This window comes from Castanea sativa, chromosome 9 (genome assembly GCF_040712315.1).
Source record: "Castanea sativa cultivar Marrone di Chiusa Pesio chromosome 9, ASM4071231v1".
In the NCBI taxonomy this organism is placed as follows: domain Eukaryota; kingdom Viridiplantae; phylum Streptophyta; class Magnoliopsida; order Fagales; family Fagaceae; genus Castanea; species Castanea sativa.
In genome coordinates this window covers 9014303-9027241 of record NC_134021.1, presented here as the reverse complement: position 1 = coordinate 9027241, position 12939 = coordinate 9014303, and the positions used below count along the sequence as shown (strand labels likewise).

Genomic DNA, 12939 nt, shown 5'->3' with positions numbered 1-12939 from the left:
GAGCAATCCTATCTAAAGCTTGGAAAACAACCAGTGGTGTCTCAGTGAATGATGTGGGAGACAACCTTTTCCTTTTTAGGTTCAATATTGAAGATGACAGACAAACCATTCTTGACCTTGCCCCTTGGTTTGTTGAAGGATTTCTGTTGGTCCTCAAACCATGCAGTACCCTCACGCCTATTTGCAACATTGACTTCACTTGGTCACCATTTTGGGTCCAAGTACACAACTTACCTCCCGATCGGATGTACCAAGAAAATGCAACCACTATTGGGAATAAATTGGGTAAGCTAATGGACACTGAACTCCCTGTCAAGGGCAGCCTCTGTTGGAACAAGTTCCTTCGCCTCAAAGTCCAAGTTGATGTCAATGAACCACTCCTTTGTGGTTTCTTTTTAGACTGCCACCCAAACCCAGATATGTGGATAGATTTCAAATATGAGAAACTTCAAGATTTCTGTTTTGGATGTGGCAAACTTGGGCATGCTAGAAGCTAGTGCTCATCGCCGATCCACCACAAAAGCCCTCTGCACCGTTTTCATCTTGGCCCCCGCGGATTTGGCCCTTGGATCAAAGCAGGCAACTCCGGCCTCAAGGCCCCCACCTGGCTGGAATTTCTCAAAGATGAGGCTGCTGTTTCAAGCCCTCCTTTTTTTGACACAAGCAGTACCCAGGTCAGTCACCTACCCCAAGAAACAAACCAAAACACTCCACCATCCTCCCTTGAGTCAAATCCCCTAGCCACCCTTCCCGTTATTTTAGCATCACCCTCTGACACCTCCCACCCAAATCCCATATCCCCATCCCCTCATTCCCATTCCCCAACCACAAAGATCTTGCCAAATCCCATCACCACCCAAAATCTCTCTGATAACATGTTACACCCAGAAAGTCTTGGAAACTCTCACGCCCACACCCTTTTACCAAACATAACCCATCCAAACTCTTATATCCATAACTCAACAATCACTGTGGGCCCTACTCTTAACCGAACCCAACATCACCTTGAGCCCACAAAAATCCGACAATCTGTCCTAGAGTCTCTAATCCCCTCCCTTGGGCCTAACATCCTTGACTCTAATCCATTAGGATCATGGCTCAAAGCTCCTGAAGCCCAATCCCGTGTCCTCCAATGGATCACCTTTGTCAACCTTACTGAAAAATCATCCTCACCCATCATCCAGCCCAACTTTTCTTGCCCTGACCTCTCTTCCCTCCAAATTCAAATCCCTATGGATACCTCCACATCTACCAAACGAAAACTCCCTTCATCATCAGAAAACTCCAACAACAAAAAGTTGAAGCTGAAACTACTCCCACCTTCATCCTGCCCTCCTTCACCCGAGCATGTCCCCCTCTTCCATCCTGGTTCATACACCCAACACCTTAAAGCTAAACCCAAATGGAAGACATTGGCCAGAAACAAAATCCATCCCCAATCCACCCTTTCAAATTCTGATTTGATTTTACCTATGGCTGAGGAGGCGGGCCTACCCATGCCCCCAACCGCCTCATGAAGCTTCTTTCTTGGAATTGCCGTGGTTTCGCCCGGGCTATGGCAATCCAAAAATTTAAGGGCCTTTTGAGAGATGTCAACCTCGATTGCATCTTTCTTTTTGAAACAAAAATTCCTAAACAAAAAATTTCTCCTCTTCTTACCTAACTTGGTTTTGTAAATTTTGTCTATATCAATCCAATTCGAAAAGCTGGCGGCCTTTGCTTTGCTTGGAAAAATGGTGTGGATATTGACCCCTTTCTTCAAACAATAACCTCATCAATGTCATCATCTTTTCTGATCCCCCAGACACTCCTTGGATACTCTCCCTTGTATATGGTCCTCCATACTCCTCTCTCAAAGTCAACTTTTGGAACAATCTCAAAACCACAATAAACTCTTTTGGTGGTGCTTGGGTGGGGATTGGTGATTTCAATTGCATCCTATCCTAGTTAGAAAAACAGGGGGGTCGCCCTTTTGCCTCATCCTCCGATGGCGGTTTCTCTGGTTTCATCACCAACAATGGTCTCATCGACCTTGGATTTCAAGGTAATAAATTTACTTGGTCTAACAAACGTTCTGTTGACACCATTAAACAGCGTTTAGACAGAGCAATTGCAAATGACCAATGGAGGCTTCTTTTCCCTCGAGCCAATCTCCTTCACCACCCCATTATTGCCTCTGACCATGCCCCAATCTTTCTCTGTACCATGGGGGAAGCCCGAAACACACCTAAACCATTCCGTTTTGAATCAATGTGGACCCGTGACCCCTCCAGCTTTGTCGTTGTCAAATCCGCTTGGTCCAAATAGTTCATTAGCACTCCAGCTTTTTGTCTTTCCCAAAAAATAAAAGAATCCAAATCCTCCTTGAGAAAATGGAACAGAGATGTCTTTGGCAACATCCACTCTAAAATCAAGACCCTTATTGATCAAATAAACACAATCCAAAACCTTCCTCCATCTGCTTCCAACGTTTCCTCAGAAAACTCTCTTTTGTGTGAGCTCAATGAATGCATGATTCGTGAAGATATGCATTTGCGTCAAAAATCAAGAAATCAATGGCTGACCTCTGCTGACCTCAATACCAGATTCTTCTATCTATCCACCATTATCCGAAGAAGGAAGAATGCAATTGATTTTATAAAAGATGAAGATGGTACTTGGCTGTCAGGGCGCCATCTAGTTAGTAATTGTTTCATCAATTACTACAAAAATCTTTTCACCTCCCAACATACCCAGTTCAGCCATCATATCGATCTCTCGGATATCATTCCTCACTCTATATCCTTTGAAGAGAACGAAGCCTTATGTGCCATCCCTTCTGATGATGAAATAAAATCTGTTGCCTTCAGTTTTACGTCCTCCAAATCCCCTGGTCTTGATGGTATGTCTGCCATTTTTTACAAAACTTATTGGGGTACTGTTGGCAAAGAAGTCATAGCCATGGTTCAATCTTTTTTTGCCAGTGGTCTCATGTTAAAAGAAATGAACCACACTTTCATCACTCTCATCCCCAAGACCCCTAATCCATCCACTGTTCATAACTTCCGCCCAATAAGCCTGTGCAATATTTCTTACAAAATAATATCCAAAACTTTAGCCAATCGCCTAAAAATCCTCCTCCCTAAACTAATCACACCACGGCAAGCCACCTCTATCCCTGGTAGAAACATCCAAGACAACTCAATTATTGCGCATGAAATTTTCCACACCCTTCACCAAAAACGCACTGGCACCTCTAGAATGGCAGCTCTAAACCTTGACTTGGAAAAAGCTTTCGACAAGGTCGAATGGCCTTTTTTGCTCTCAATTTTCAAGCATTTTGGTTTCTCAAACAAATGGATTCAAATGATTAGTCAATGTATCTCTACAGCATCTTTTTCCATATTAATAAATGGCACTCCAGCAGGTTTTTTGACCTCTAAGCGTGGCATTCGTCAAGGTGATCCCATCTCTTCATTTCTCTTTATTTTCGTTATTGATGTTTTGTCTAGATTATTTATTCAGAAAGAGGCTGAAGGTTCTCTCCAAGGCATCAAGATTGCAAGGAATTACCCCCCAATTTCACATCTTACGTTTGTTGATAATCTTGTGGCATTTTCTCGAGCTAACCATGACGACCTTGCGGCAATCCAAACTTGCTTATCACAATTTCAAACTTGGTCTGGGCTTTCCATCAACAAGAGGAAATCGGCAATAACTTTTAGTCAAAATGGTCCTCCATCATCCAAAATCTCTCTGTGCAACCTAATTAGTTTGAACCAACCAACTTCCAAGAATTTCTACCTTGGGCTTCCCACTCATATCCAAAGAGGTCACCAAGCTCAGTTCAACATCATTTTGGAAAAGATCAATAGCAAAATTTCTGGTTGGAAAGCAAAGATTTTTTCTCAGGCTGCCAAAACAACCCTTATAAAATCTATGCTATCCTCAATACCATCTTATTAGATGTCATCTTTTAAGCTACCAAAGTCCATTTGCAACAAAATTGATGCTAGACTTCAGGATTTCTTCTGGGGATTTATTGACTCAGGTCACCATATCTATCCAAAAGCTTGGGATTCTTTATGCAAACCAAAATCTGCTGGGGGTTTGGGCTTCCGTCGTGCTCATGATATCAACAATACTCTCATATCCAAACTTGGGTGGATTATTGCATCTAGTGCAGATAAACCTTGGGCCAATCTCCTCCAATCCAAATACCTTCACGGTCGTTCATTCCTAACCTCTACCCTCCAAAATAACTCATCCTACATTTGGAAAGGCATTCACAAAAGCATCCCTTTGATAAAAAAAGGCTACTGCTTCCTCATTGGTTCAGGTTCTTCGGTGAACATTTGGCATGATCCATGGATTCCCTCAATTCCATCGTTCACCCCAACGCCTATAACCTTGCTGCCTGACCAACAATTGGTTTCTGAACTAATTTTTCCTGAAACTAGGTAGTGGAACCATGCTCTTCTCCACAACCTCTTTGACCATGATACAGCCTCTTCTATTCAACAAATCCACATTCCCTTCTCTACAGCTGCAGATTCCATTATTTGGGCAAAATGTCCAAGTGGGAAATTTTTTGTCAAGTCGGCTTACCTTGCTGACCAAAATGCCAGATTCACATTTTCTGGTCCCCTTACCGCTGTTAAATGGAAGAAATTATGGTCCATGAAGTTCAATGAAAGACTCAAATACCACATTTGGAAAATTGCGTGGGATGTACTCCCCACTAGAGAATTCCTTGCTCGAAGAATTGTTGGGTTGGATTCTTCTTGTCCCTGATGTCATCATCCTCAAGAATCTGTGGTTCATATTTTGTTTGAGTGCCCTTTTGCCATTATTGTATGGCGGCACACAAGTATCCCCATCAATCTCTCTTCCATCCCACCAAAGTCAGCTTCTGATTGGGTTAAATCCATCCTATATCCTGTGAGTCTCCTCGGTCTCTGCCCATCAGTTGGCCCATCTTTCTCCCTATTAGCTGCAATAACGTGTGACCACATTTGGTGGAGTAGAAACAAACTGATTTTTGAAGACCAGTCCAACCCCCTTAATAGGCTTGCTGCCGACATCAACAGAGCCTTCAATTCACATTCTAAAGCTTGGCTGTCCTTATCCCCCTCCACTGCCTTCCAATGGCGCCCCCCACCATCAGGTTGGATCAAATTCAATTTTGACGTTGCCATCAGACCAAATGCGACCTTCATCTCTGTTGTGGGCCGTGATCCTAATGGTATGATTACCTCCGTTTGTACAGCCAAGGAACCTTCTTAATCCCCAGTTTGGGGTGAAGCCAAAGCTGCCCTCCTTGCCATGTCCACTGCAATAAATCTTGGCTACAAGTTTGTGATTTTTGAAGGTGATGCCAAGGTTGTCATTGACTCTATTGTTTGCTCATCTTCCGATCCTCTATGGGAAATCTCTTCCATTATCTCAGACATCCGCAACCTTTTTACTTATTTTTCTATTTCAAAATTCTCTTTTTGTTATCGATCTTGTAATGAGCTCGCTCATTAGTTAGCCCGTTGGGCGTGTATTTCTCCAAATTGGGGACCCCAATCCATCTCTTCCATCCCTCCTTGGATCTTTTGTAAGGAATTTGATGGATCGGTTCCCCCTTTTTTGTCTTTGCCTTTTTAGTAATTTATCATCTTTCTTATCAAAAAAAAAAAAAGGACGCGCCATCTTCCTTTCTCCTGGTGTGAGTGTACAGTTTTCTCGGTTTACAGATAATCATGAAGAAAAAATTGCTGAACCTAATCAAGGCATTGTCATTATGCATTTCAAACAAAGTACATCTGGCAAACAATCACAAACAAAATAGAGTAGTTAAATACATAACATTGAGTGGAACTCGCAAAGGTCGGAAATTACGTTGGGAAGGGCAAAAAGCTCGTCTCACGAGTGCGGTAGAAGTTAGGCCCTTGCCTAAGGCCTGGCAAATGTTTTCAAACGACATAAAGGAAATGACTTCCTCAGCATATCCATATGTACCTACCATTCCAGCTTTTGCAGAGTAGCTGCCAAAGAAATGGAAGCCAAAAAGATATAGAAACATTTCCAATGAAAATTACACACCTTCTCACAATTTTTGTATTGTAGTGGGCCAAGTCAAGTGAACCGTGTTGTGACTTGTGAGATTGGTGTGAAACTCTCGGTGTCAAGTTTTTGGTGTTTCTAGCAAAGCTCTTTCCAAAATGAGAAAGACCACTCCGCTAGTTAATTGAGCAAGCATCAAATAGAAAACTAAAATTCAATTATGATTAAACATGCTTCAACTTTGAAAAAAAAAAACTCAGTACAGCACTGTTCAGGCTCTCGGAACAAAACAGCAGTCAAAATTATTAGGGAAAAGGTCTCTCAAAGTTTCCTTTGACTAAAAACCATTCTATGTATGAACTTATTTGTTGCAATTGAATTCCCCTTTGCGCAACTCCCCCGCAAACAACAATTTCTCATCCAACACTTCAAACTCTAATAGGGCTCAACAGGCCTGCGGAAGTTTGCTCCAGCATAGACTGCTTCTGAGCCAAGCTCCTCTTCAATACGCAAGAGCTACACATACAAGAAAATAAAAACGTAAATATGAATGATGCCCAACATATTTTGTTCAAGTTCTAAACCAAATTGTATAAGACAAACAGGAGTTGACGAAATTTATTATGTCTATGATATAATAGCAAAAACTAGAGCCAGTGAAAACCCAGAATCCTAACCTGGTTATATTTTGCAAGACGCTCAGACCTGCATGGAGCTCCTGTCTTAATTTGGCCCTGTTCAGAATGCAAAATATTATTAACTTTATAAGTAAATATTCAAAATGGAACAAAAGTGGGAAAATTGTAATGATACAAGGGTCTCAAATTTAGAACTTGAGCACAGAATTACCGTGGCCAGACCCACAGAGAGATCAGCAATGAAAGTATCCTCAGTCTCTCCACTGCAACCAAATAAAGTAAAGTATATCAATGAAAGGAATTCTAATGGGTTTGGTGAAGACGATTAAATAACACCATGTCTACAGTATTCAAGGTCAACTTCAAACCTGCGGTGGCTAGCCATCACACCCCACCCAGCTCGCTTGGACATTTTAACTGCTTCAATGCTCTCAGTTACAGATCCAATTTGATTGACCTGCTCCCAAACCATATCAGAGTGGTGCATATATTAGTGGTGATAGAAACCCCAATGGCCCATTTGAGAAAAAGAAGAGGGAAAAAAAGACACTCCAATCATACCTTGAGAAGAAGGGCATTGCAAGTCTTTTCCTTGATAGCCTTCTCAACCCTCTGCACAATTTAGAGTTCCACCAGTTAGTAAAGTTCTTGCAGTTGGTGCGCCTAATCTATAAGTTATCAAGATATATATATTTTTTTTTTTTTTTTTTTTTTGATAAATAGTTATCAAGATATATTTACAAGGGGGAAAAATACAGTTTAAGTCAAATCACTGAATCAGTAAAGCATGCTAATGGCTAACCTTAGGATTGGTGACCAAGAGATCATCTCCCACAATTTGTACTTTCTCTCCAACTTCACTGGTCATCTTTCCGTAGTGCTCCCAGTCATCTTGGTCAAATGGATCTTCAATTGATACAATAGGATACTCAGACACAAATGACTTGTACAGATCTTTTAGAGCATCACCAGGGATCTTTTGGGAGCCATCATTTTTCTGCACAGACAAACAATAGAAATAAGTAAATAGATAATGTAAGCAAAGCTGCTGCAGGTCTTGCTCCGATTCATATGCACTGATATGATTTCCTTCAAACATTGCATTCACCTAGGGTCCTAGAGAGTGACACAAACTCACCTCTTCCTTAAAGTTCAGGTCATATCTTTTATCTTCTCCATAAAATTCAGATGCAGCAACATCCATTCCGATGACAACCTAATTAAATAAAGGAAAATTTTAGTCCCTTAAATCCCTAGATATATTGAAGACTCAATTGAACAATAATTAAAATGGAAGAAAAACTAACTTCGCTTGTATAACCAGCTTTAGCAATGGCTGTTTTAAGCAATTCAAGACCTTCCTTGTTTTCCTGAATTCAAGCAAAAAAGGATGTGAAAAAGCTATAAACATATATATTAAAAAGGCACAACCAACATAATCCAATTGCCAAGATGTTTTAGAAGACAATCGTTGACCTGAATGTTAGGAGCAAAACCACCTTCATCACCAACATTTGTTGCATCCTGACCATACTTCTTTTTAATCACAGACTGAGAAAAGAAAGACACCATAGTCAGTGAACAAACCAAAGGGTTAAAGAAAACTTTGTAATTATGTAAGTGCCCCAAACAGGAGAGATCTATGCAATAACTTAAAACTTTCCAGGCAATGTAAAATTATCATATCTATGTAAAACCTACAAGGAGGGACAGACAAAGTACTCAAGCAGGTTCAACTAATTTCACCATGACTTCAGCTATAGTGTGATAAAACTTTGCTGAGAAAAAAATGGTGTCATAAACCTGGTTCAGTCAGAATGATCCAAGTAATCTAATCCATATGCATCTCACCCAACCACCATCTAATCGGTTAAACTCTTGTGTGGTCAAAACATGATACACAAAGAAATGTATATGGATCAGATTAATTGCATCATTCCAACAGAAAAAGTTTTATTACACTTAAATAGCTAAATCAGTCATGTGTGGTTGATCCCAAAGGTCCAAAGTAGAACAATAAGAAACACATTCCATAATCCTAACCAAAATCTAGATGACCCATTGCTTAAATCAAACTAGCACCAACCTTTAAATTGTGATACACTTCCACACCCATCTTCATGGCCTCCTTGAAGGAGGAGGCTCCTACTGGAAGAATCATAAACTCCTGCAGAGGCAAGTTAATCAGCAACTCATAATCAAGGAACAATGTAAAAATATAAATTGAACAAAAATTTCAAGAAGCATGCCTGCATTGCAAGCTTGTTTCCTGCATGTGATCCACCGTTAATGACATTGAAAGCAGGAACAGGTAGCACCAACTTGTTGTTACCAGCAAGGTTTGCAATGTGCTGCATTCACAAGACATAGTAAAAAATTGATCAGATTAATCCTAAGCCATCCCTAACAGAAAATGTAACAATACTGCCACAAAATTCTGTAGGTAAGATATCCCAACACCTAAAATAATTCTATAACAGAAAATGTACAAGTAGAAGTGCAGTGAATGGTCAAACAACTGATTCATGTAATACCTTGTAAAGAGGGATTTTGTTGACACCGGCCCCAGCTTTGCAGACAGCAAGAGACACTGCCAGAATGGCATTGGCACCAAGCTGAAACAACAAAAAGAGAATTAGATTCACATGATTCAAGTTAACTACTACAACAACAACAAACAAAACCTTGACAGATTAGTTTTCCAACATTCTACTCTATCTAAAGTCATACTCTCTATTATGTGAGAGTCCTCTTTTATTACTTCTACTTAATTCACATGTTCTTCCTCTATCTTTTTTAGTTCCCACAACTTGGATTAATTCAGTCTTTCTTACCAATGCATTAGTCGCTCTCCTTTGAACATGATTCAAGTGAACTAATACTAATCTAGTTAAAAATCTGGTATTGTACCTTTTGTTTGCACCAACCCCACTCGTTAACGGTTCCATCAAGTTGTTGAACCATGAAGTTATCAATGCCAACTTGATCAGTTGGGTCCTGTCGAGAGCATTGAAAATAAACACATCACATCACTACACTAAATATGCAGGCAACCATATTGAAAATCAACAAAAAAGGAAACTAGATTCAAGTTTCAACCAACCTTGCCGATCAAGGCAGGGCCGATGATGGCGTTCACATTCTCAACAGCCTACACATCCAGAAGAAAGGTAAGTAAAAACTACACATAGAGATAGATCAGCACAAAATAGCATGTAAACAGCGCGATTGCCGAATCATGACTCACCTTTGATACACCTTTTCCAAGGTAGTCTGAACCTCCATCCCTTAGTTCAAGTGCCTCATAAATTCCTAAAGGAAAACAAAAAAGGACAAAGAGTTTGGTCTATGTGACAAAACACCAAAACATATCTGATTTTTCAAATCCTCTCTCAATTTCTTCACTATATCATGTATTTTCAAAATGATCTAACAACATAAATATGAAAATGATCGTCTCCATAGTTCATTTCACGGCTCAGAATAAATATTACTGATCTAAGACTAATATGAACTACAAAAAAAAAATAAAAAATAAAAACGAAGATTTGATTAAGGAACATACCAGTGGATGCACCACTTGGAACAGCGGCTCTATAACAAGTGCCATCTGAGGTTGTCACATCGACCTACATGATTAAGGAACAAAGATTTGATTGATTAATGATTAACAAAACCCTTGTGTACGATGGTCATAGACACACACACACACACAGAGACTTTCGATACGAAACAAAACAGTCTATATAACACACTATCGACAAAAACAACAGATCAGGGACATGGGAATTATCGAAGAGTCATCGTGCGTGTTAAGAATCGAACCTCGACTGTGGGATTGCCACGACTGTCGAAGATCTGGCGTGCCTTGATGGCCTGGATTGTGATAGCCATAGGAGTTGAGAGATTTTTAGTTTCGAGAGAGAGTGAGAGAGAGAGAGAGAGAGCGAGAAGAGTAAGTGGGGTTCACGGTTTTAAGAATAGTTGCGGCGATTATTTAGATCTATTCAAGTAGACCGTATTTGTAGATGCACTAGGTTAACATGAGCCGTTTGATTAAAAAGTTTATTATTAGGTTTTTACCAGCGACCGAAATCGACAGAAGCGGGAAGCCTTTCTTTCTTTCTTACTTGCTCAGCAAGAAATTTTCAACCTACTTTCAAGCTACTGTCTTTTTTTTTTCTTTTTTTTGAAATAAATGATAGATTTTTTTTCAAAATTCTTTTATACAAGATTCTCCACCCTAATCTACTTCCCCAGCAAGAAATTTTCAACCTACTTTCAAGCTATTGTCTTTTATTTTTATTTTTTATTTTTTTGAGATAAATGATAAAATTTTTTCATTTTTTTTTTCATACAAGATAAAAATTATACTTTACCATAATTTATGTGTATAACTATATATGTGTGTAAAGTTTCCTTTTAAAGACTTGAATTTTCACCATTTTTTTTTTTACACTTCACAAATACTTACATTTGTAAAGTGACTATTGCGCCAAATGTACATAGTGATAGTTCTTTTTCAATTTGTTAAACAAGTTAAGTTTGCTCAATTGTCATTTTAATTCTTTAGATTTTATTTTTGTGATTTTGGTCCTATAAGTTCACTTTTTTTTTTTTTTTTTGTCACGGTTAGCGTTTTATTTGTTTAAAACTTTCATTAATTATTAAAAAATAAAATTTCAAAACTAAAAAAGTTTTAAAATTTCTTTTTCAAGAAAGAAAAAAAATCAAATTACACCATTAAGTTTGGTCCATTATTCTTTTGTCGCGTAAGTTTTATATTTTATCATTTAAGACAAATATAATAGAGAAAGGGCTAATGATAATAAAATATGTGAACTTACATAACTAAAATGTCGAAAATGAAATTTAAATTGCCAAAATAACAATTAACCAAACCTTTGGCCTTTTTTTTTTGGAAAAAAAAAACACTATATATTTCATCATCAGGAAAGATGAGCAAGGGCTACATAGAAATTTTGTCAAGCTCATGTCATGTGCATGTTCTATTAAATTTTTGGGCGGTGCAATCAAAAGGAAAAATAACCCAAACCTTTTTTATAAAAATATATAAATATTCTTCTTCGTCCTTTTGGCTAATCGAACTATCGAAGGGTTATGTTGCACGACGTTTAGAAATGAGAGTTGTGTTGGATTCAAAATTTCAGATTGTATGAACAATTAGAGAGATATATTTTTTAAAAATTAGAGAGATAGGTAATTAAAGCAACAACAAAAATTGACTTATTATTTGGCTGGTTTGAGGAGGTTTCAAATATATATTTTTAAATTGTTTTAAGAAATAATTTGTTGTTAGTTTTAAAAAAAAACAATTTATTAATATCCCATTTATATTTTAAGTGAAACAAGGTAACAAATATATATATATATATTTATTTATTTATTATTCCATAGTTGGAGATAAGGATTAAAACCATGAATATCTTGTTTAGAAATGCTAAGATGTGTCAATTAGTTGAACTGCAAAACAACAACAAACTAACAAAAATCACCTTAAACGAAAAAAAAAAATGTTTAATTGCTTTCTTTAATATAAAATATGTGTTAAAAGGGTATGTTTAGTATAGTAAATAATAATTAAGTTAAAATAGAAATGGTAATTCTCTTCCTCAAGAAAAAAAGAAGAAGAAGAAAAGAAATGGTAATTTATATTACTTTACTTAGAATAAAAGATGATGCATTGTAATAATTGTACTTATTAATATGTTTGGTTGTGAAATTATAATAAAACCCACAGACTTTATTTGTTAGACATATAATATGTTTATACTTATTTTGTAATTATTATGGACATAAAGATATTTTGTATTTTTAGAAATATAATAATTTATAAAGTTATTACATATATAAAGAAACAAGTCAATAACTATTAATTTTTAAATTATTCATCTCTACAATAGATGTAATAGTTATTCACTCATCAAAGGAATAGATATTTCTTCATAAGAAATAAATAAAGATGCAACCAAATAATTAAATAATTATTCCACATTAATAGTTATTTATTACAAAACCTATACCTATTATAACGTACCAAATAAGTAACCCTTTCATTATTGGATAGATCCAATTCAAATAAAAAAAAATTTATAACGTTCCAATTCAAATTCTTAAATGCCTACTATTTGATTTATAGGCAAATAACACTCCCCTCCCTTGAAATTTGGAGAAATGACACTCACTCTCAAATTTGAAAGGAAAAAACACTCTACTCCCTTGAGATTTGATAAAAATAACACTCTCCCCA

At 37.6% G+C, this 12939-nt stretch overlaps 1 protein-coding gene across 2 annotated transcripts; it reads right to left on the bottom strand.

Annotated features, from left to right (window-relative positions):
• Positions 1–6230: 6230 nt before the first annotated feature.
• On the bottom strand, positions 6231–10676 carry LOC142610244 (enolase 1). Of its 2 annotated transcripts, XM_075782005.1 has the most exons (17): positions 10494–10676; positions 10234–10297; positions 9916–9980; positions 9772–9819; positions 9579–9665; positions 9203–9283; positions 8918–9019; positions 8755–8835; positions 8145–8219; positions 7976–8038; positions 7807–7884; positions 7471–7665; positions 7230–7280; positions 7037–7125; positions 6880–6931; positions 6708–6764; positions 6231–6546 (listed from the first exon to the last, which is right to left on the bottom strand). In XM_075782005.1, exons 1-17 carry the CDS (start codon positions 10560–10562, stop codon positions 6466–6468), a joined length of 1338 nt encoding a protein of 445 aa, XP_075638120.1. In that variant the 5' UTR covers positions 10563–10676; the 3' UTR covers positions 6231–6465. The 2 variants fall into 2 exon arrangements, with proteins under 2 accessions (XP_075638120.1, XP_075638121.1); XM_075782006.1 differs by lacking the exon at positions 6880–6931 and having other exon boundaries at positions 6708–6790; positions 7014–7125.
• Between the last annotated feature and the right edge of the window lie 2263 nt (positions 10677–12939).